Source organism: Rhodnius prolixus, unplaced genomic scaffold (assembly GCF_049639745.1).
Source record: "Rhodnius prolixus isolate KJV_2025 unplaced genomic scaffold, Rpr scaffold_5, whole genome shotgun sequence".
Taxonomy (NCBI): Eukaryota; Metazoa; Arthropoda; class Insecta; order Hemiptera; family Reduviidae; genus Rhodnius; species Rhodnius prolixus.
Genome location: NW_027411624.1, coordinates 42,350,892 through 42,376,387, shown reverse-complemented (window position 1 = coordinate 42,376,387; position 25,496 = coordinate 42,350,892). Strand labels below are relative to the sequence as shown.

Sequence of the window (25,496 nt, the reverse complement as noted above, 5' to 3'; positions counted from 1 at the left end):
TTGAAATCTAAGCAATACAAACCGAGATATAAACGTTTGAAATTTGATCGAGTTTGAAAACAACAAAATTTAACCGTCTATATCTCCTTAAATATTACAACTAAAACTTCGCTATTTATATCACATATACAGCTAAGTTTCCTCTAAAACTAGGTATAGAATTCTTTGAAATCTAAGCAATACAAACCGAGATATAAACGTTTGAAATTTGATCGAGTTTGAAAACCACAAAATTTAACCGTCTATATCTCCTTAAATATTACAACTAAAACTTCGTTATTTATATCACATATACAGCTAAGTTTACTCTAAAACTAGGTATAGAATTCTTTGAAATCTAAGCAATACAAACCGAGATGTAAACGTTTGAAATTTGATCGAGTTTGAAAACCACAAAATTTAACCGTCTATATCTCCTTAAATATTACAACTAAAACTTCGCTATTTATATCACATATACAGCTAAGTTTTCTCTACAATTAGGTACAGAATTCATTGGAATCTAAGCAATACAAACCGAGATATAAACGTTTGAAATTTGATCGAGTTTGAAAACAACAAAAATTAACCGTCTATATCTCCTTAAATATTACAACTAAAACTTCGCTATTTATATCACATATACAGCTAAGTTTTCTCTACAACTAGGTATAGAATTCTTTGAAATCTAAGCAATACAAACCGAGATATAAACGTTTGAAATTTGATCGAGTTTGAAAACCACAAAATTTAACCGTCTATATCTCCTTAAATATTACAACTAATACTTCGCTATTTATATCACATATACAGCTAAGTTTCCTCTAAAACTAGGTATAGAATTCTTTGAAATCTAAGCAATACAAACCGAGATATAAACGTTTGAAATTTGATCGAGTTTGAAAACCACAAAATTTAACCGTCTATATCTCCTTAAATATTACAACTAAAACTTCGCGATTTATATCACATATACAGCTAAGTTTCCTCTAAAACTAGGTATAGAATTCTTTGAAATCTAAGCAATACAAACCGAGATATAAACGTTTGAAATTTGATCGAGTTTGAAAACCACAAAATTTAACCGTCTATATCTCCTTAAATATTACAACTAAAACTTCGCTATTTATATCACATATACAGCTAAGTTTCCTCTAAAACTAGGTATAGAATTCTTTGAAATCTAAGCAATACAAACCGAGATATAAACGTTTGAAATTTGATCGAGTTTGAAAACCACAAAATTTAACCGTCTATATCTCCTTAAATATTACAACTAAAACTTCGCTATTTATATCACATATACAGCTAAGTTTTCTCTACAATTAGGTACAGAATTCTTTGAAATCTAAGCAATACAAACCGAGATATAAACGTTTGAAATTTGATCGAGTTTGAAAACCACAAAATTTAACCGTCTATATCTCCTTAAATATTACAACTAAAACTTCGCGATTTATATCACATATACTGCTAAGTTTCCTCTAAAACTAGGTATAGAATTCTTTGAAATCTAAGCAATACAAACCGAGATATAAACGTTTGAAATTTGATCGAGTTTGAAAACCACAAAATTTAACCGTCTATATCTCCTTAAATATTACAACTAAAACTTCGCTATTTATATCACATATACAGCTAAGTTTCCTCTAAAACTAGGTATAGAATTCTTTGAAATCTAAGCAATACAAACCGAGATATAAACGTTTGAATTTTGATCGAGTTTGAAAACCACAAAATTTAACCGTCTATATCTCCTTAAATATTACAACTAAAACTTCGCTATTTATATCACATATACAGCTAAGTTTCCACTAAAACTAGGTATAGAATTCTTTGAAATCTAAGCAATACAAACCGAGATATAAACGTTTGAAATTTGATCGAGTTTGAAAACCACAAAATTTAACCGTCTATATCTCCTTAAATATTACAACTAAAACTTCGTTATTTATATCACATATACAGCTAAGTTTCCTCTAAAACTAGGTATAGAATTCTTTGAAATCTAAGCAATACAAACCGAGATGTAAACGTTTGAAATTTGATCGAGTTTGAAAACCACAAAATTTAACCGTCTATATCTCCTTAAATATTACAACTAAAACTTCGCTATTTATATCACATATACAGCTAAGTTTCCTCTACAATTAGGTACAGAATTCATTGGAATCTAAGCAATACAAACCGAGATATAAACGTTTGAAATTTGATCGAGTTTGAAAACAACAAAAATTAACAGTCTATATATCTTCTTAAATATTACAACTAAAACTTCGCTATTTATATCACATATACAGCTAAGTTTTCTCTACAACTAGGTATAGAATTCTTTGAAATCTAAGCAATACAAACCGAGATATAAACGTTTGAAATTTGATCGAGTTTGAAAACCACAAAATTTAACCGTCTATATCTCCTTAAATATTACAACTAATACTTCGCTATTTATATCACATATACAGCTAAGTTTCCTCTAAAACTAGGTATAGAATTCTTTGAAATCTAAGCAATACAAACCGAGATATAAACGTTTGAAATTTGATCGAGTTTGAAAACCACAAAATTTAACCGTCTATATCTCCTTAAATATTACAACTAAAACTTCGCGATTTATATCACATATACTGCTAAGTTTCCTCTAAAACTAGGTATAGAATTGTTTGAAATCTAAGCAATACAAACCGAGATATAAACGTTTGAAATTTGATCGAGTTTGAAAACCACAAAATTTAACCGTCTATATCACCTTAAATATTACAACTAAAACTTCGCTATTTATATCACATATACAGCTAAGTTTCCTCTAAAACTAGGTATAGAATTCTTTGAAATCTAAGCAATACAAACCGAGATATAAACGTTTGAAATTTGATCGAGTTTGAAAACCACAAAATTTAACCGTCTATATCTCCTTAAATATTACAACTAAAACTTCGCTATTTATATCACATATACAGCTAAGTTTCCTCTACAACTAGGTATATAATTCTTTGAAATCTAAGCAATACAAACCGAGATATAAACGTTTGAAATTTGATCGAGTTTGAAAACCACAAAATTTAACCGTCTATATCTCCTTAAATATTACAACTAAAACTTCGCTATTTATATCACATATACAGCTAAGTTTCCTCTAAAACTAGGTATAGAATTCTTTGAAATCTAAGCAATACAAACCGAGATATAAACGTTTGAAATTTGATCGAGTTTGAAAACCACAAAATTTAACCGTCTATATCTCCTTAAATATTACAACTAAAACTTCGCGATTTATATCACATATACTGCTAAGTTTCCTCTAAAACTAGGTATAGAATTCTTTGAAATCTAAGCAATACAAACCGAGATATAAACGTTTGAAATTTGATCGAGTTTGAAAACCACAAAATTTAACCGTCTATATCTCCTTAAATATTACAACTAAAACTTCGCTATTTATATCACATATACAGCTAAGTTTCCTCTAAAACTAGGTATAGAATTCTTTGAAATCTAAGCAATACAAACCGAGATATAAACGTTTGAAATTTGATCGAGTTTGAAAACCACAAAATTTAACCGTCTATATCTCCTTAAATGTTACAACTAAAACTTCGCTATTTATATCACATATACAGCTAAGTTTCCTCTACAACTAGGTATAGAATTCTTTGAAATCTAAGCAATACAAACCGAGATATAAACGTTTGAAATTTGATCGAGTTTGAAAACCACAAAATTTAACCGTCTATATCTCCTTAAATATTACAACTAAAACTTCGCTATTTATATCACATATACAGCTAAGTTTCCTCTAAAACTAGGTATAGAATTCTTTGAAATCTAAGCAATACAAACCGAGATATAAACGTTTGAAATTTGATCGAGTTTGAAAACCACAAAATTTAACCGTCTATATCTCCTTAAATATTACAACTAAAACTTCGTTATTTATATCACATATACAGCTAAGTTTCCTCTAAAACTAGGTATAGAATTCTTTGAAATCTAAGCAATACAAACCGAGATGTAAACGTTTGAAATTTGATCGAGTTTGAAAACCACAAAATTTAACCGTCTTTATCTCCTTAAATATTACAACTAAAACTTCGCTATTTATATCACATATACAGCTAAGTTTCCTCTAAAACTAGGTATAGAATTCTTTGAAATCTAAGCAATACAAACCGAGATATAAACGTTTGAAATTTGATCGAGTTTGAAAACCACAAAATTTAACCGTCTATATCTCCTTAAATATTACAACTAAAACTTCGCTATTTATATCACATATACAGCTAAGTTTTCTCTACAATTAGGTACAGAATTCATTGGAATCTAAGCAATACAAACCGAGATATAAACGTTTGAAATTTGATCGAGTTTGAAAACCACAAAATTTAACCGTCTATATCTCCTTAAATATTACAACTAAAACTTCGCTATTTATATCACATATACAGCTAAGTTTTCTCTACAACTAGGTATAGAATTCTTTGAAATCTAAGCAATACAAACCGAGATATAAACGTTTGAAATTTGATCGAGTTTGAAAACCACAAAATTTAACCGTCTATATCTCCTTAAATATTACAACTAAAACTTCGCTATTTATATCACATATACAGCTAAGTTTCCTCTAAAACTAGGTATAGAATTCTTTGAAATCTAAGCAATACAAACCGAGATATAAACGTTTGAAATTTGATCGAGTTTGAAAACCACAAAATTTAACCGTCTATATCTCCTTAAATATTACAACTAAAACTTCGCTATTTATATCACATATACAGCTAAGTTTTCTCTACAATTAGGTATAGAATTCTTTGAAATCTAAGCAATACAAACCGAGATATAAACGTTTGAAATTTGATCGAGTTTGAAAACCACAAAATTTAACCGTCTATATCTCCTTAAATATTACAACTAAAACTTCGCTATTTATATCACATATACAGCTAAGTTTCCTCTAAAACTAGGTATAGAATTCTTTGAAATCTAATCAATACAAACCGAGATATAAACGTTTGAAATTTGATCGAGTTTGAAAACCACAAAATTTAACCGTCTATATCTCCCTAAATATTACAACTAAAACTTCGCTATTTATATCACATATACAGCTAAGTATCCTCTAAAACTAGGTATAGAATTCTTTGAAATCTAAGCAATACAAACCGAGATATAAACGTTTGAAATTTGATCGAGTTCGAAAACCCAAAAACTTTAACCGTGTATATCTCCCTAAATATTATAACTAAAACATCGCTATTTATATCAGTTATACAGCTAAGTTTTCTCTACAACTAGGTACAGAATTCTTTGAAATCTAAGGAATACGGACAGAGATATAAACGTTTGAAATTTGATCGAGTTTGAAAACCACAAAAACTTTAACCGTCTATATCTCCTTAAATATTACAACTAAAACTTCGCTATTTATATCACATATACAGCTAAGTTTCCTCTAAAACTAGGTATAGAATTCTTTGAAATCTAAGCAATACAAACCGAGATATAAACGTTTGAAATTTGATCGAGTTTGAAAACCACAAAATTTAACCGTCTATATCTCCTTAAATATTACAACTAAAACTTCGCTATTTATATCACATATACAGCTAAGTTTCCTCTACAACTAGGTATAGAATTCTTTGAAATCTAAGCAATACAAACCGAGATATAAACGTTTGAAATTTGATCGAGTTTGAAAACCACAAAATTTAACCGTCTATATCTCCTTAAATATTACAACTAAAACTTCGCTATTTATATCACATATACAGCTAAGTTTCCTCTAAAACTAGGTATAGAATTCTTTGAAATCTAAGCAATACAAACCGAGATGTAAACGTTTGAAATTTGATCGAGTTTGAAAACCACAAAATTTAACCGTCTTTATCTCCTTAAATATTACAACTAAAACTTCGCTATTTATATCACATATACAGCTAAGTTTCCTCTAAAACTAGGTATAGAATTCTTTGAAATCTAAGCAATACAAACCGAGATATAAACGTTTGAAATTTGATCGAGTTTGAAAACCACAAAATTTAACCGTCTATATCTCCTTAAATATTACAACTAAAACTTCGCTATTTATATCACATATACAGCTAAGTTTTCTCTACAATTAGGTACAGAATTCATTGGAATCTAAGCAATACAAACCGAGATATAAACGTTTGAAATTTGATCGAGTTTGAAAACCACAAAATTTAACCGTCTATATCTCCTTAAATATTACAACTAAAACTTCGCTATTTATATCACATATACAGCTAAGTTTTCTCTACAACTAGGTATAGAATTCTTTGAAATCTAAGCAATACAAACCGAGATATAAACGTTTGAAATTTGATCGAGTTTGAAAACCACAAAATTTAACCGTCTATATCTCCTTAAATATTACAACTAAAACTTCGCTATTTATATCACATATACAGCTAAGTTTCCTCTAAAACTAGGTATAGAATTCTTTGAAATCTAAGCAATACAAACCGAGATATAAACGTTTGAAATTTGATCGAGTTTGAAAACCACAAAATTTAACCGTCTATATCTCCTTAAATATTACAACTAAAACTTCGCTATTTATATCACATATACAGCTAAGTTTTCTCTACAATTAGGTATAGAATTCTTTGAAATCTAAGCAATACAAACCGAGATATAAACGTTTGAAATTTGATCGAGTTTGAAAACCACAAAATTTAACCGTCTATATCTCCTTAAATATTACAACTAAAACTTCGCTATTTATATCACATATACAGCTAAGTTTCCTCTAAAACTAGGTATAGAATTCTTTGAAATCTAAGCAATACAAACCGAGATATAAACGTTTGAAATTTGATCGAGTTCGAAAACCCAAAAACTTTAACCGTCTATATCTCCCTAAATATTATAACTAAAACATCGCTATTTATATCAGTTATACAGCTAAGTTTTCTCTACAACTAGGTACAGAATTCTTTGAAATCTAAGGAATACGGACAGAGATATAAACGTTTGAAATTTGATCGAGTTTGAAAACCACAAAAACTTTAACCGTCTATATCTCCTTAAATATTACAACTAAAACTTCGCTATTTATATCACATATACAGCTAAGTTTCCTCTAAAACTAGGTATAGAATTCTTTGAAATCTAAGCAATACAAACCGAGCTATAAACGTTTGAAATTTGATCGAGTTTAAAAACCACAAAATTTAACCGTCTATATCTCCCTAAATATTACAACTAAAACTTCGCTATTTATATCACATATACAGCTAAGTTTCCTCTAAAACTAGGTATAGAATTCTTTGAAATCTAAGCAATACAAACCGAGATATAAACGTTTGAAATTTGATCGAGTTTGAAAACCACAAAATTTAACCGTCTATATCTCCCTAAATATTACAACTAAAACTTCGCTTTTTATATCACATATACAGCTAAGTATCCTCTAAAACTAGGTATAGAATTCTTTGAAATCTAAGCAATACAAACCGAGATATAAACGTTTGAAATTTGATCGAGTTTGAAAACCACAAAATTTAACCGTCTATATCTCCTTAAATATTACAACTAAAACTTCGCTATTTATATCACATATACAGCTAAGTTTTCTCTACAATTAGGTATAGAATTCTTTGAAATCTAAGCAATACAAACCGAGATATAAACGTTTGAAATTTGATCGAGTTTGAAAACCACAAAATTTAACCGTCTATATCTCCTTAAATATTACAACTAAAACTTCGCTATTTATATCACATATACAGCTAAGATTCCTCTAAAACTAGGTATAGAATTCTTTGAAATCTAATCAATACAAACCGAGATATAAACGTTTGAAATTTGATCGAGTTTGAAAACCACAAACTTTAACCTTCTATATCTCCCTAAATATTACAACTAAAACTTCGCTATTTATATCACATATACAGCTAAGTATCCTCTAAAACTAGGTATAGAATTCTTTGAAATCTAAGCAATACAAACCGAGATATAAACGTTTGAAATTTGATCGAGTTCGAAAACCCAAAAACTTTAACCGTGTATATCTCCCTAAATATTATAACTAAAACATCGCTATTTATATCAGTTATACAGCTAAGTTTTCTCTACAACTAGGTACAGAATTCTTTGAAATCTAAGGAATACGGACAGAGATATAAACGTTTGAAATTTGATCGAGTTTGAAAACCACAAAAACTTTAACCGTCTATATCTCCTTAAATATTACAACTAAAACTTCGCTATTTATATCACATATACAGCTAAGTTTCCTCTAAAACTAGGTATAGAATTCTTTGAAATCTAAGCAATACAAACCGAGATATAAACGTTTGAAATTTGATCGAGTTTGAAAACCACAAAATTTAACCGTCTATATCTCCTTAAATATTACAACTAAAACTTCGCTATTTATATCACATATACAGCTAAGTTTTCTCTACAACTAGGTATAGAATTCTTTGAAATCTAAGCAATACAAACCGAGATATAAACGTTTGAAATTTGATCGAGTTTGAAAACCACAAAATTTAACCGTCTTTATCTCCTTAAATATTACAACTAAAACTTCGCTATTTATATCACATATACAGCTAAGTTTCCTCTAAAACTAGGTATAGAATTCTTTGAAATCTAAGCAATACAAACCGAGATATAAACGTTTGAAATTTGATCGAGTTTGAAAACCACAAAATTTAACCGTCTATATCTCCTTAAATATTACAACTAAAACTTCGCTATTTATATCACATATACAGCTAAGTTTTCTCTACAATTAGGTACAGAATTCATTGGAATCTAAGCAATACAAACCGAGATATAAACGTTTGAAATTTGATCGAGTTTGAAAACCACAAAATTTAACCGTCTATATCTCCTTAAATATTACAACTAAAACTTCGCTATTTATATCACATATACAGCTAAGTTTCCTCTAAAACTAGGTATAGAATTCTTTGAAATCTAAGCAATACAAACCGAGATATAAACGTTTGAAATTTGATCGAGTTCGAAAACCCAAAAACTTTAACCGTCTATATCTCCCTAAATATTATAACTAAAACATCGCTATTTATATCAGTTATACAGCTAAGTTTTCTCTACAACTAGGTACAGAATTCTTTGAAATCTAAGGAATACGGACAGAGATATAAACGTTTGAAATTTGATCGAGTTTGAAAACCACAAAAACTTTAACCGTCTATATCTCCTTAAATATTACAACTAAAACTTCGCTATTTATATCACATATACAGCTAAGTTTCCTCTAAAACTAGGTATAGAATTCTTTGAAATCTAAGCAATACAAACCGAGCTATAAACGTTTGAAATTTGATCGAGTTTAAAAACCACAAAATTTAACCGTCTATATCTCCCTAAATATTACAACTAAAACTTCGCTATTTATATCACATATACAGCTAAGTTTCCTCTAAAACTAGGTATAGAATTCTTTGAAATCTAAGCAATACAAACCGAGATATAAACGTTTGAAATTTGATCGAGTTTGAAAACCACAAAATTTAACCGTCTATATCTCCCTAAATATTACAACTAAAACTTCGCTTTTTATATCACATATACAGCTAAGTATCCTCTAAAACTAGGTATAGAATTCTTTGAAATCTAAGCAATACAAACCGAGATATAAACGTTTGAAATTTGATCGAGTTCGAAAACCCAAAAACTTTAACCGTCTATATCTCCCTAAATATTATAACTAAAACATCGCTATTTATATCAGTTATACAGCTAAGTTTTCTCTACAACTAGGTACAGAATTCTTTGAAATCTAAGGAATACGGACAGAGATATAAACGTTTGAAATTTGATCGTGTTTGAAAACCACAAAAACTTTAACCGTCTATCTCTTTAAATATTATAACTAAAACATCGCAATTTATATCAGTTATACAGCTTGGTTTTCTCTACAACTACGTACAGAATTCTTTGAAATCTAAGCAATACGAACAGAGATATGAACGTTTGAAATTTGATTGAGGTTGAAAACCACAAAACTTTAACCTTCTATATCTCCGTAAATATTATAACTAAAACATCGCTAATTATATCACATATACAGCTAAGTTTTCTCTACAACTAGGTACAGAATTCTTTGAAATCTAAGCAATACAAACCGAGATATAAACGTTTGAAATTTGATCGAGTTTGAAAACCACAAAATTTAACCCTCTATATCTCCTTAAATATTATAACTAAAACATTGCTATTTATATCATTTATACAGCTAGGTTTTCTCTACAATTAGGTTGAGAATTCATTGAAATCCAAGCAATAATAGTAGTAATAATAATAATAATAATAATATCCCACGCGGAGGTCCCGGGTTCGAATCCAGCAGCTGACCCTTAGATTTTCTCTTCCTAGGAGTTTCTTACAGCTCACTGTCCGGTGATGGACAGTGTTGTCTGTAACGAGAGAACACTGTCCGGAGGCCAGCAGTGCACTGGAAAATCTCTGGGCGCTAATGACCTCAGCTGTTGATGCGCCAAAAAAATAAAATAAAATAAAATAATAATAATAAGCATAATAAGAATAACAATATGAATAATAATAATAAAAAGTATAATAATAATAGGAATTATAATAATAATTATAATAGGAATAATAAAAGAGTCCTGTTCCAATGGTCAAGGTACTTAGAATACCGTTTAATTGAATGTAAGAAAAACATATTTTAGATCATGATAGAAATCTGATAGTATTTTTAAAGATATATTAGATTGCTGTGGAAAATTATTTGTTCCATTTCTTTGTGAACATTTGTAAAAATATTAGCCATCAGCTAAGTTCAAATTTTCTAGTAAAAATTATGTAATGTACAAACAGAAAGCTGAAAAGTTTGTATCTATAGAAAAAAAGCTGAGCATTTTTACAATTTCTTTTCTCCTAGGAAATATAAAAGTGAAAACTATTTGGCCTGAAAACTGATCCTGAAGTTGGATAAACACTACCGTACTCTGTTTAACCTAAATATAAATAAATATACTAACCATAATTAATGTAAGAAATGGTGCCATTTTTGCCGCATGTTTAGTGGTAAGTTCATGGAGAAGATCTAAAGATGGTCTAGCGTTTTTCGTAAATATTTTAACATTGTCTATTATTTCTATTACTATGGCCTTACGATGTTCTTTACCCATCTGGACAAAACATTCACTAGAAAAAAATAAATTAATTAAACAAGTAAAATAATCTCGCAGAAGAGGAAAAAAAAAAACCTTAAACCTCCAAAATTTGTACTCACGCAAAGAAAAACGAAGCAAAATTGGAAACTGTTAGATCAGCACTTTGCAATAGTGATGATAAAAATTTTCTGAGATCAGAAAAATTTTGTTTCAATACCTAAAATGTTAAAATAATAGTGATTATACAAATGAACACAGTCATGGACTAATGTGATTCATTTAGATAAGTATTTCAGACCAATCTCTTTGATTTGAAAATTTTCAACAGGGAATAATTGATATTAAAAGAATGATTGCTTGAATAGCATTATTTCGTTGCAGTGCATATATTCTTTAAAAAAAAAGAATTTTAAGATAATCTATAAAAATTTAAGTAAATTGTTTAAATCAGGTGTAGAGAATTTAATACTTACCCCCGCTAGTGCACTAATAGTGTCCGATATCAACGACTGTTTAAAATAACCATGCCTTATTCTGCCTCTAGTTGCAGTTACAATCACTTTCTTCTTAGAAGGGCACATGGCGATTGAATGTAACAGTAATAACATCACCATATCAACAGGCCTGAGAAAAAAAAAAAAATAATAATGATGGAAATTAAAGAAAACAGCAGGCTTGGACTGACAACTTTTGCAGAAGTATGTTGGTTTTGGCGAGGAATGGACAGGGAGTGTATGTCTCACACCCATAGTCTTAAAACAGTTCTAGCATTACGATGATGAATACGATGAATCGAGAGCATACACGAAATTTCACGAGGTGGTGATCCGATAAAAATTCATCAAAAACTTGTAAGTTTTGCAACACAATTGATAGTTTGTTCTTATCAGACCTTTTGCGTCTGATATCCTGATGAACTCTCCTCCAATCAGCGCAAGAGTATAGAGATTTCAGGGTTAGACATTCTGAATTTTCCTCACGTTTCTAGAATCATTTTTATTAGTTTCAATGGCACTAATTATTTTAAATAATCAAAACGAAATGTGTTGCCCTACTTTTTATCCAAAATAATGATAGAGTTAATGTTTTCGTGTACTGCAACAACTTTTATCACTAAACTGATCAAAGTCAGTTCATCCAAATATTATTTGTTAGACATGCAGCAACCACAGTATATCAACACGCAAGATTTTGATTTGTTTTTTTTTCATGGATAATCTAGGAACTGCTAGATCACAAAAATTATCGTATGTTTATGCTGCTGGGAAAAATAAAAGAGGTCGGTTACTTAATTATTAAAAACTAATCAGTAAAAAAAAAGAAAAGAAAAAAACTTACTTATGACTAGTGTGACTTTTCACTTTTGTGACATTTTTTAAAATTGCATCTGCTAACTTCTGATTCTGTAAAATAGAATCTTTTACTTTTTCAAATATCTTAATCAAAGTACTGGAAACCTCTGAAGCAGTTACTTCACGTGCACGCATATAATCAGCCAGCGCAGGTCCATCAGCGTGACATATCACCAACTCTGAGCGAATACCGTTTAGAAACTTAAATATGAAAACAAATTTGGCATTTATTATAGCAAATCTAATCTGCTTTTATAGGATATATTTAAAACAAGAATACAATAAGAGGAGGAAGCAAAGCACCAACAAGGGAAACAAAAAAAATTAGTAATTTACAAACACTCGGCTTTCATTTACTACAATCTTCAACGATGTTAATCTCTCAAACCACGAATTTAATAAACACATATAATATTGTAGTCAACTTTTTTAAATATAAATAGTAAATTCCAGGAATATTTAATAACTAAAACTGAGGTAAGTGAAAGACGTGTAAGTGTTCAAACCATATTATAGTATTATTTTTCCTAGAAAAGGGCGAAACTAGCCGATCTAAAGGCCCTTCTTGGCCCTAATAGCCAAAAAAAAACCAGGACTAGGACCACTTATGATTTACATCTTACTTATTACCGAGCTAAACACATATCCGAGTACATACAAATGAGCTAATATTTTAATAAATTACCTCATCAATATGTCCATCTACAGGCGCTTTTAGGATGAACTTAACAAAAGTTGGAATATGATCTAATGGTCCTCTTCTTAAAGACTTCACCAGACTAATTTTCACCTCGTATAGCGAGTTTCCTTCCAAACACAAGTTACCGAATGCTGTTAATATGGAAGGAGTCAAAAAAGGCTTCCACTTCATTAATTCCCTTAGAAAAAAAATGTTTTAAAATAAGTTTAAGATTAAATTTTTGTATTAATAACTTTCTGTAAATTTAAATAATTGAGAATAAATTAAAAATTCATCCAGTATTTTGCCATCAACATTCCTGGAAACCATATCCACAAAGTTCAGTTGCTTAGTAACTAAGAGTGGCTTCAACAGTTTGGACGCTACTGAGAAAGGAAAGGAAACTACCTCACTATGATTTCCAGAACATCTTAAATAAATAAAAACAACCCAGTTTAAACACCTCCCTTCAAGAGAAAATAACACGAGTTCAGTAGCGAAATTGCTATAAAACTTCAGCCTTCAAAAACCAGTGTTACTGGTTTCGAAAGAGAGTTGCTTAATAGTTTAATTTGGCTAGTTGCAAGTTAAGCCCAACAAAAAAATGATAAGAATTTGGTACATACATGAGTTCTTTGGCGACAGAGTCTCGTTGTTCATCTCTGATTAAGTCTGGAATACAATTTATAATCTCATGTTGTACCTAAAAAAATGAAATTTCAAATAGACATGAAAATATTAAACTAATAACGTTAAATAAATTAAAGAAATTACTAGAAATAAGGTACAAAAGTCGAAGAGAAGGTCAAGGACAATAATAACGGTTTAATTTACGTCTTTTATTTATTTTTATATTCCAAGAAATAAGTATAATAATTCTAAGTTTAAAGAACAAAGGGGACAACTTCGGCGGACGGTCTCGAAGTCTATACTCATCAATGCATTCTCGTTGCATCTTTACATGTGTTTAAGTCTTAATTAAATATTTCATTTTATTTCGCTAAGTGTAAACCATTTATTAAATGTATAATTTAAAAATCTAACATTATTTGTCTCACTTATCATCATATTATTTGAAATCTTACAAATCGTTCCAGTTAATAATAATAAAAACAAAATTAATGAAACTTATTCCAAGTTGGGGCTACTTAACTTATAGGTTGTCCATCTTTTTTGTTTTTGTTAAAGCGACTCTCTGTCATAAAAATGTTTTCCGATCCGACTTATAATTTCTTCTATACATATAAAAAACCTATACAAAACATTCTGATGCTCACCATGGTGACTGGCACAGCATGAATAATATCAAATAAAGTTTTCGTAAAAGTAATTGATGCATCAGTATATGGTAGGCATCTCATTGCTTGAAGAATCAAACGTACCCACATAACTCCTTCATTAGAGCTTCTGCAATAAAATATTTTTATTATTTTGTTACCTATAATTAAAAATTAAACAAAAATAAGATTAAGAATGTCATTAAATGATCCTGCTAGGAATCCATACATACTGATCTGCGTCTGATAATATTAGTCCAGCTAAACGATCAAGTAAATACTGAGCAAGTTTTGACTGAAGAACATTGACCATTAGAAGTAATCGTATGAGACATTCCTGATATTCACCTCTGGCTATGATACAATCCGCTTCAGTCTGGGAACATTGTAAATGTGGAAATAAAGATAAAGAGTTGGAGTTTTAATAATATTAAAAAAGAAAAGAAAAAGAATTATATACTAACCTTTGTTGGTGCTAATGATTTCAGGAATAGATCTTTATCAGCCAGGTATTCTTCTAGATATTTTATGAATCTGTTTACGCGATTCTCACCTCCATTTTTCAACAGTTTTGTAAGGTCACGAACAAATATCGCTTGATCTTTTTCTGAAAAAAAGAGAGAGAAGAGAGTTTAATTTTAAAATAGAAAAATAAAATAATTGGGAAAGTATATTTATCCTTCAACAAAGAAAACACAGATCTTCATAGCATAACTTTAGGCTGTTAGCCACAGTATTCCAGGCAGAGAAAGTAACAATACTCATTTGAACTGCTGAGATCATAAGGCGAGGATAGTTAATTCCACAGTCGTTATTGTCTTTTACCCACGAGCCCTTCACCTGATTCCTAAATATAATTAAAAAGACAGAACTACTGAAGGCGGTCCTAGAAATATAGAGTGACACAACAGACCTTTTGGATCGTACGCTTCAATTCCAAAGGATCAAATCTATATTATTGTTAAGAAGGAATTAAATGAAGTCAAATTTCTATATTTCAGTTTTGATCACACATTGACGACATGAAGTGCTTCATGAATTCTGTGAGGACAGTAAAATGGCTTAAACCAGCTTATGACTTGTGACTCAAGTGTTGCTTAAATTGCTTAAAACAAGTGAGTCAAAATTGAGTTGATGGTAGAGGCCAAACCTCAAAGAATGATACAGAATATAAACAAATTTGAATAATTCAAACTATAATTTAAAAGCTATAAAATTAGAAAAGGGCTATACTGAAAACAAGAAGAATTAGTTGTACAGGAATAAAAGCGCAACCAATTTGTTGTGGCCAATAGGGTGAAGATCTGCCAGGTGATGTAGAGAAACATTCCTGAAAAATGTAAAATTCCAGAATCGTTTCTAGCAAACTGCAATGGATAATGCTCTCAATTGGTGAAGTCCTTAACCAAATTTCCCATTCTATCGAATTCTTAAACTTCGATTCTTAAGTTTAACAGCTAATAATTTTGACCAACCTTCATGTTGAATGAAGTGCTTATTGAACTAAACCAAACTGATTACTATCATATTACTTCGTAATAATAATTAAAACAATGAGAACAAACAATAAATAATACAAAAACTCACTTAATATGTTATGTACTCCGTCTTCACACAAAATCATTCCAGCATCTTTTAACAACAACATGAAATCATTAGATGTCTTCAAAGTATTCATAGGTTCCAAACTAGATGGTAACTTGGAGATATTCTGTTTTTTTGACGAACAACTTTCCAGAGGTGGAGTTGATAACATTTCTAGCACTTTTTCAGCAGCTGATTTGTCTCCAGTTTTTTGTTTTAAAGGACTGGTTGTGGACTGTATTTTTTGGCTTTTATTTCCATTAACTATAGTGCTTATACTTTCACTATCGAACAAATCCTTTTGTGACTGAACTTTTTGTGATGAAACATCACTTTCAGTGTAACTAATTTGACTAAGCGAACTTGTTGATGAATTACCAAGTAAAGTGCTGCTTGCTTGAGGTGTAACAAGTTTTTTTCTTTTTCTGTACATATTTTACCAAGTTTTTAAGAAGAACTATTGAAATTAAATAAAGCAACAGATTGGCCTAATAATGTTTTCTAAAATACAAAGCACCAAATTATATAAATCGTTTAGTGATTAGTGAACTGTCAAGAGCATAAACAAAGTAAAGAATCACTTAATAAATTAAATTTACTATTAGTTTATTAACAGCAGGTAAACTGATATTGGCGCCTTTTTCTCTTAAGTACAAAGCCTTCATTGCAACCTCCCATTCTTACTGCAATCTAATATCTATATCTAATGAAAGAATGGCATGATTTCAATATTCAATTGTATTAAGTTTGGACAGATATTTTATATTCAACCCGAATTCACATATTTTAAGTTCACAATTTGAAAATAAATAATTAGGAATAAAATTTAACCTGAAGTTCATTAAAATGGCGACACTGTAAAATAAAGTTAGGATAATTCAAAACTGAACTTATCCATTTTTCAAGTGTAACAGGATTTCGCCGGTCAATACAATTCTAATCACGTTGTAGAAAATGGATATTTTTGGGAGTAACCATTATACCGGTGGTCTATTGAAGCATACATTATCCTTCACCTTATCCTGTAAACCCCCTTTGATCTTTTCCTTGTTTCAAATAGAGATGACCTAGATCCAACCAACTCTAGAGCAAAGGTGGTTCGATTATACTGTTAACACCTTTTGATTGTCTGTATAAATGACAATTCTAATTGGCTCTACAACTTGCTTGCACGAATCTTGGCCTCCTCTATCAAAGTACGCCAGTTGTCCCGGTCCCAATGCCGCCACTATCCAGTTTACAACTCAAAATTACCTTGCCCAGCACATATTATCCTTTTGGAGCGATCGTTTCTACTACGAAACATTCTAACATCTGAAGCGGCACTGTAGAAGAAATTGTACTATATCTTTCCTAAGTAATCTTAAATCAAATTCACTGAGAAATGCTTCAAATAAACGTTATAGACTTACAAGTAAGGTAAGCATGCATGTGAGGTAGTAAGCATGCAGAATTTGAAGAAACCCAGAGCAAGGGGAAGAAATCGCTTTAAAGAACCTTTTCAGTATTGAATACTAATATGTAACGTCAAAATTTGAAGAAATTGAAAATTTGACCGACTGAACTATTTTTTTTACCTTTTAGCAATTTTGTCCAAAATAATTTTTTAAAAAATTTGTACACATTCGAAGTACATGTTGGTACTTTCAAGGAAAAATCATTTAAGCGGTATTCTTAGAGATGAAAATAAGCTCTTCTTATAGCTTAAGTACCGTATAACAATGCATATATTTCACTTTAAGAATTTCATCTTCGTCAAACTTTATACAAAATGTAACAACAATATTTACATAAAGGAATTATTTACAAAAATTTAGAAGAGTAAAAGTAAAAAATTAAGATAAGAAATAACTAAGATTAGTCAACTTGTCACTTATAAATAAAAAATATAGCCTAAATATAAAAAATATGAAATAATCATCTCACAATGGACGAATATGTCTGGCCTGAATTTAATAATAGCAATGATCATATTATAAATTTACATTATAAAAATAATTTATACATACTTTTTCTTTTTTTAAGTAAAAATACATATTTTTTTTTTATAATTTAATGTATAATTTCTGCTTTGAGAAAAGTTTCATTGAATGTTCCATGTTCTCCAATTGTTTTTCTAAATCTGACCTTCTCTGTCTTGCTTTCAGTGAATCACTTCTAACTGGTAGTTGATTGAATTGAAGCAAAAGATCTTCATAATCTGTAACGATACCGAAACAAAAATTAGATTACAAAATTAAAAGGTCAGGAGGGAGGGAAATTTGGTGTGAACATTCCTCAAAACTTTCTTTCACAATTCACATAATTGCTTAATTTCACAATAAAGTCTACGACAGTGGCCGATAAAAATTAGCTGCAAATAAAATAGATGATCATAATTGAAAGATGAATTAATAGCTCCCGCATTCAACGGATTGCGGACAGTGAAAATTTTGATCACTCTCTTCCCAGAAAATATCTAAAGAGCCTTAATTTGGAAGGATCTTCTTAAGAACTTTGGGAGAACACTGAGCAGAGAGAAGTAATCCCGCACTGCCGGACTGCTCTGCTCCGCCTGGGGTTTCCATTGTAGTTACCAAGGTTAAGAGGGGAGTACTTGCGTAGATTACTCTTAGTTATTCAGGGGCGCCAAAGAGTTGGTTATCTCTAACTAACGACTTTCACCGTTCTTCATAGAACTAATATTCCACAGAGAATCTGGATGGTTGTTTTCAATCACCTGAGAGAATGGTCTAAACACGGAGCGTAGGAACACATTAAGACCTGTTTGGTTGCAGAATAGGGCAGCGTTTATTTCGAACCGCGCAGTTTTGTTGCCGTTCATTAGAGAATGCAGAGACTAGTTAGAAAAATGTGAAAAGGCTTACCAACCTGAAGGTAACGTAACGTAAGGTTCATCCTACCGCTTGGAATCAACCGTGAACCTTGAATGCAAAAACTACAGGCTGAGAGTGTACAGAACTAGTGTATTAATAAAATTTAATACTTACGTTTGTTCATCATTTTTAGATGCTCTAATCGTTCTTCGTCACTAAGCAGTACATAACCTGAACGTGCATCTCTTTCCAACGGAGGGTGTTCTATCAATCGCTCGTTTGAGGTAGCAGAAGCTTCTTCAGATTCCTCTGGCGAAAGAATATTTGTTTTTTTCCTATCTTTTAGGTATCTAAAGAAATAAATTTAAACAAGCACTGTTTCATTTTCAATTTTTCTCTTATCTATGATGGAGTAACAAAAGTCTGTGCGCATATATTATCATTACACAATCTTACTTTGTACTATTTATCAGTCAAATTTTCAACTTAAAAAAATTATATTATTATATTTATAATGTAGACAACAGATGGATTCAACTGTCTAATACAAAAGTAGGTGAATTAAGCCATTTATTTCATCTAACAACTTCAATTTTCTAAACAATATATATAGTCTACTTTCCATATACATAGCGTATTATTGGAACACTTTTATTCTCTCATAAATTTTCTTAGGGGCTCCTAAACCATCCCTAACGGGTGAGCCTTTAAAACTAATTATCCTTAAAACGTAAGATGCAAAATGAACAGACTTTTGTTTCATCCTGATTGTAATAATTTACGCCAGAACAGACTGCAACTAAATACTTCAAGCACCTTGGTAATTCACCTAACTGATAGTTTTGAGGTATACCGTTTGGATCAGGCTTTTCTTTTGATATCTTACACTTATATTCCATCCGCCTGTTTAGTTCGACGAAATTTATGACAGCGTCCTAAAAGCAAAGGGGGAAATAAAACATCACCAATAGCCCTTTTAAAATGACGAATAAATGCGCATGTGTTATCCACAAATAATAAAAAAAAATTATTTATTCATAGTTGAGAAGCAATTTTTGTATACTATATTCTTGCTGATTGTATCACACTTTTGGAAATTACTTTATCATCGACAACACATGCTTTAAGATTTGAGCGAAAGAAAAATGTTTTCGTAGAATGCTGAAAGTAACAATATTGATAGATTCAAGAAAAATTGTATCAATATTTAAAAAAGAAAATTTGAAATTCCATCAAAACTGAGACATCTAATAGTACTGGTTTCAACACTAAATTAGTTTATTTAATATCGAATTTATTAAGGAGTTGGAGAGGAATATTTTTTCCAGATTCTAAGACCTCAATTTAGATGGTGTGCTGTAGGGTCTTACCCGACACGCAGTAAGGAAAGCACAGATTTGTCTTTCAGAACTATTTCCTACGAGGCTGCTGGCTCCTTTCCAGCTTTATGAAAAAAGAAATTAATAAGACCAATTTAAAAACGAAATAAATAATTATTTTTGACTAATCTACAATTTATTTTAATGTTTTCTTTTTCATCCTGTTATATTATTCAGTGTATTAATCAAGAGTAGTTAAGATGTTAACTTATTTGGTCCATTAATCTTCAAACAAGAATTTCATTTAATTCATTAAATTTCTTTTAACCACCTCTTTTTATTGTACAAGTTTATTATGGCTTTTCTAACCTGGTACTTTGTATCAACCTTTATTTTTGTTTCTTTAATTGAACTCTATTTAAAAATCTACTTAGATTTTAAAGAGTAAATAAGGTTTCATTAGAGAATATCAAAATACCTTGGTAACTTTATTTATGGTTTTCTCATTCGTATTAATAGATGAATCCCTTGACACTGGTTCATTTTTACTAATATTTCCTTGTGCCTTAATTAATTTTGGAGAAGTTAAGTTTACATTAGAACTTTCATTATCTATTGTGTCTTGGAGTTTTGGAGGGCTAGTCTGAATACCTGCAAGAAATTCATAAGTTTAAAAAAAATAATCATAGCTTCAATATTATCTATGTTTAATATCTAAGTAGTGTTGTGTTAAATTTTTAGTAGAGATGGGTCTAATTTTATTAAAAAGTATGGCGTCATTACCGATCTGTAAAGTTGAACGTCCGATTTTCAATTGATTATATGTACATTTTGGGTAGGCTTACCATTCGTACCGGTTTGACCGGGATTGTCCCGGCGTCCCGGTCAAACTTGAACAACACCGCCATCCCGGCCGATCGTTCCCCCGCGCCAATTTATTCATATGTTTTCAGTTCTTAATAATTTTGATTGCATTTCAAATATGAAAAACACAAATTAAGCGATAAGCAAAACGAAAATGAGCCTCTTCCTCCTCTGCGTCCCGGTTTGGCTCTTCGTAATTATGGTAAGCCTAATTTTAGGTAATTGCACTTCAAAGGGCAGTCAGCTTTCCCCCCACCAAAAATCCCTTAGATTTTAATTGGAAAAACTGATTCAATTAAAGTTATAGACATTCTTGATTGAAATGAGCGCACTTAGTTCAAATTAATCCCAATTACGTAAAAATCTTCCAAAATGTGATAAGCCTTTGCAATGAAGTTAAATTGGAAGTTTATATATTGGAATGATTAGTTAAATAGCCAAACGGATCAATATAAGCTAAAGATGGCTTTATTAGGCCGAAACATCCAAAGAAAATGTAGCAAATATGAGCAATTTCATACACTAACCAACGACCTAAGAATCTCTAACTTCCTGATCTATCAAAGAAATACATGATAAAGGGGAAAAAAAATTGAATCCTATGCTGAATATGTCCATTCCTACCCTCATATAGACCGAAGTTCCCCTTTTTAAGTATACCGTTGGTGAGGAACATATTAGGTAAGTAATTTAAAAAACCACTGTAAAAACTATGCAATGTTAACGCCTTTTTTGTTCATAAGATCCTTATCAATGAAAGTTTGGTACAAACCTTGGTCAGTGAACTGCTTTGGTGTTGAATTTTTTTTTAATGGAGCATCATCTACAAAGTCTATAACTGAAGTGCTAGAATTAGCAGATCGCCCAGTCAATTTTTTTTCTACTGTTGACTGATTATATTTAATCCATACAGGTTTGTTAATACCTTTCAAAACTGTAAACTCTGATCTACATTTGGGTACACTTGATTTTTGCTAAACATCAATAAAAAAAAAAGAGTCCAGTTTATTCAAAAGAATAAAATAAATGTTAACAAAAAATAAGTTGCAACTAATAAGGATAATTAAGTAATTATTGACGGGCATAAACTTCAACTTGAAGAAGCTGATCTGAGAAAAAAAGATGTCTCTATCACCAGGAGCGCATTAGAGAGGACAATAATTCAGATCTACTTCGTTGCAGTTTTTAAACATCCGTTAAAAAACAGAGAAAAAAATATAATTACTTTTGCTTGTACTTCTAATACTTTTTTCGTTGCTGATATTTGCTGCTGCATTTGACGCAAATTTTTTACATTTTCCAGAAGAAAATTTCTCGTAGGTTTTTTAGGTCCTGAAAAACAAAGAAAAAAAAACCTGGCTGTAATGAAACTTGTTCAATGCATAATTAAGTTGATTCATGACACCAGAACATGAGAATTTTTCGTTAATTCAAGTAAGAATTGTTGATGCTTTCAATTCCCTTTCTATAGAAGCCAATGGAAGTAAGGAGTAAGTTGAAAAGTTAAATAAGATCAGGTATAATTCACGAGTACCGTCTAGCAGGATAAGGTCTTGCCATGATATCTTACATTACGGATGTTAGGGGGACGGAATTCTGAGTGTTATCAACTTGGATAGTCATGCTGAGTCTGAAGTTTTGCCCTATTAATTTTCACTCTTTCTTCACAGGGGAGAATTAATAATAAAATTTATTCTTGTCAAAAAAAGAATCATTTGTTTATCTACTAAAACGGTAGGAACGTCTAAATCAAAATAGTTTCCAGTTGAAGGCAGGGGAGATAATAATATTATCATATATAATCAAAATGTGGTAATACAAAACAAAACAAACATTAATTTACTCACGCACGGGTAGAAGATTTTTTAGTTCAGGAGACACTTCAAAAGATTTTTTAAACTGGAATTAAAATAATTTTGTGGTTAAAAATTCTGTAACACAATCGTATAAACAAAACTAAATTTGAAGCAACATTTTTTACTCACGTTCATGATTCAGTGTAAATAAATTTAATACATTAATTAGCTCTAGATATTCTGTTTACCACAATTTCACAACTCAGAGAAACCTCATCACTAATTTGAAAACAAATATGGCTCTTGTGAATGCCTTCTAAAAATGGCTCCACACATCTCATAACTTAAAAAACAATGTTTAATAATCTGTTAATTTTTTGCAACGTATTTTGAGGTTAAAATAAAATTATTAAAATAAAACAAATAATATTTTATACAACAAACAATATTTTATACATGGAATGAAATCGGATAACATCGGGTAAAAACTTGAGAGCGGGAGATTTAAATTTTAAAATAAAGTTTTAAATGTAATGTTTTATTCTTTCAACAACAAAACAGGCTTGATTTTTATCAACAGCAATTAAATTAAAATAATTAAAAAATTCTGATATTTATATTATTTAGGTTACATTGAATGTTTATGAATAGATTCTCAGGAATTTGGTGTGAATAAAATTAATTTTTGTACCGATCTACTTTATCGCAGGTTTGAAAAAACATTTCACAATTTATTCTGTATTTTAAATATATTCTGATTCATGAATACATCTGATTATATTTCTTAGAACTTTTCATAAAATAGTCAAAACTATTAAACTCTCATGAAGTGCAAAAAGAACACAAAAACAAAGGCCATGAATCTATACGAGAACCAGTATTTATTAAGATAGATCACAGAATCACAAGATGCCCTTTAGTGAATAGATGCTCATGATTAACTGACTGAAAACCTCTATTTATTTAGAATGAAGAAAGCAATTAGCAGTTGATCACTCTTCTACAGAAGCAGAGTACAAGGCAATGACTGAAGCTGTTAAGGAAGACAAGTCCCCGCAAAAACGTATAAAACGAGTTAGAAACATTAACTGAACAATGACATGGCACTCAAACTCGCGGAAAAACCCATTTTCTGTGAGAAAATAAAGCACACTGACTTAAATAATCGAGTTACATTGAAACAAGCAAATTATTCAGTTAATAAATCAACAGATTTTTTGTTGGTATACTTACCATCAAAGAGCCTAACAAAGCCGAAATGCATGACTGAATAGGTAAACTTTCTTCTTTTGGATCAAGGGGAACAGTTTAAAAGGAGCTGTCCAAGTGAAATGTTAAAAAAAACATATGAAAAGAACTAAGATGACCTTTATTATGATAAACTTCATGTACATCTTAGGTGTTTTTTTTTATCACCATTAAAAACCATTTTGAATAAGAATTCCATATTGAAAGTGAATATAATATGTAATCTATCTACTGTGATTAAATAAACTATTTTTTTATAAACACCACTCGCCTTATTTTTTCCTAACTTAGCTCTGCTAACACTGAGTTTGCAAGTAAATTTGGTATTCCACAAAAAGTACCAGTTTTGGATCCAGTTTTTCACTGTCAATTTAATATTAAATAAAAGTAATAAATGTATTGATAAAGTGAAAAAAAAAATATCAAAGTTGGGTGTTTTTCAACTTTACGCTTTTTCGTGCACTTTTTTTTGACGATCAACCCTTATACAACTGTCCTTAAGGACGGTTTTAATTAAAAAATATATTTTAAATGAAATCACTAACAATATTGCTCAAAACGATTTACCCAAAATCTGCGGTATTATTAATGATTTTACCGTCATAGTTTCCTTTCGAAAAAAAGAAGATCGAAGAAGAGTTAGCATAGGATAGAAATTCAAAGAAGATTTTTTAAGAAAACTGAAAACTGCAAGGTGCTTCTTTAAAGTAACACTTCTGTGTAATGGATTAGAATCTATAAATAAGCTGCTTATTCATTTGGACTTCATTACTAAATTTGAAAATTATTTTTTAGTGTGGTCTTCTGATCTTAGTAAACTTCTAGTCTTACATCATTTCATTTAGACATTGCCTGGGATATTCCACAAAAATATTCAACGAAAAAATCAAACGGAGGAATAGATTTGCAAATAATTTGTTGATCATCACTTTTGGTTGGAAAGTGTTTTCCCAAGAAAGGTAATTTTAATGCATTCTGGGCGTAGAATGAAGTTAGGTATTTCTTCTCTTATGATTTTTAGAGTCATAAGTTCTTTCTAAATTAATTTTGGTTCCCTTTAAATATTTAAATAAAGATTGAGGAAGGGTCCTAGGCGGACCGAAACGTCCTAAATTGGAAAACATAAAGCGTAGAGACTAAGTTCCTTTTTTTTTTGGATTTTATACCACACAAAGGATGATGACGTTAATCGCATATCTCTCCATCCAAAATCTTCCGACTCAATCTCACTCCCTAAGTAATTCCCAAAAAATGGTTTAAGCACCTTTGCTTAACGAATCCCAAGGTATCTATTTCAGATCACATCCTCTGATGCTTTCCATTTTGTGCATCTTATTGCATTCCTTTTCTTCTCTCTTCAGGTGTAAATTTCCTTGAAATCATTCACTGCTATTCCATCACTTCTTGTCCATCCTAAATTCAAACTCACTGAGTCTTGTCTGTGTTC

The 25,496-nt window shown here is 30.3% G+C and overlaps 2 protein-coding genes across 4 annotated transcripts in view; both read right to left on the bottom strand.

Annotated features, from left to right (window-relative positions):
• Fancd2 overlaps positions 1 to 16,681 on the bottom strand; it is a 40,081-nt gene extending 23,400 nt beyond the window's left edge. Inside the window, exons 1-10 of one of the 2 annotated variants that reach the window (XM_074136234.1) lie at positions 16,010 to 16,681; positions 14,887 to 15,029; positions 14,656 to 14,798; positions 14,423 to 14,552; positions 13,772 to 13,848; positions 13,152 to 13,344; positions 12,453 to 12,667; positions 11,588 to 11,738; positions 11,234 to 11,331; positions 10,980 to 11,145 (exon numbers count right to left, since the gene is read on the bottom strand). In XM_074136234.1, the coding sequence (XP_073992335.1) occupies positions 10,980 to 11,145; positions 11,234 to 11,331; positions 11,588 to 11,738; positions 12,453 to 12,667; positions 13,152 to 13,344; positions 13,772 to 13,848; positions 14,423 to 14,552; positions 14,656 to 14,798; positions 14,887 to 15,029; positions 16,010 to 16,439 (1,746 nt within the window). In that variant the 5' untranslated portion in view covers positions 16,440 to 16,681. The remainder of the gene's footprint in view (positions 1 to 10,979; positions 11,146 to 11,233; positions 11,332 to 11,587; positions 11,739 to 12,452; positions 12,668 to 13,151; positions 13,345 to 13,771; positions 13,849 to 14,422; positions 14,553 to 14,655; positions 14,799 to 14,886; positions 15,030 to 16,009) is intronic. The other variant, XM_074136233.1, reaches the window with a different exon arrangement.
• Positions 16,682 to 17,936: 1,255 nt separating this feature from the next.
• On the bottom strand, positions 17,937 to 25,496 carry LOC141458370 (uncharacterized). 2 transcript variants are annotated; one of them, XM_074136254.1, is made up of 9 exons: positions 25,314 to 25,496; positions 22,991 to 23,144; positions 22,853 to 22,904; positions 22,231 to 22,337; positions 21,778 to 21,979; positions 20,620 to 20,792; positions 19,639 to 19,757; positions 18,997 to 19,172; positions 17,937 to 18,206 (listed from the first exon to the last, which is right to left on the bottom strand). In XM_074136254.1, the coding sequence occupies exons 2-9, from the start codon at positions 22,994 to 22,996 to the stop codon at positions 18,052 to 18,054; spliced, it is 990 nt and encodes a 329-aa protein (XP_073992355.1). In that variant the 5' UTR covers positions 22,997 to 23,144; positions 25,314 to 25,496; the 3' UTR covers positions 17,937 to 18,051. The 2 variants fall into 2 exon arrangements, with proteins under 2 accessions (XP_073992355.1, XP_073992354.1); XM_074136253.1 differs by lacking the exon at positions 25,314 to 25,496 and adding an exon at positions 24,035 to 25,201.

What these genes read in the sequence shown, in the direction of transcription:
- LOC141458370 (XM_074136254.1), bottom strand. An exon ending in TATTAGAAGTACAAGCAAAA is followed by an intron (nt 21,980 to 22,230) that starts GTAATTATATTT and finishes ATTGATGTTTAG; the next exon opens with CAAAAATCAAGTGTACCCAA. An exon ending in CCATAAATAAAGTTACCAAG is followed by an intron (nt 19,758 to 20,619) that starts GTATTTTGATAT and finishes CTTTGCTTTTAG; the next exon opens with GACGCTGTCATAAATTTCGT.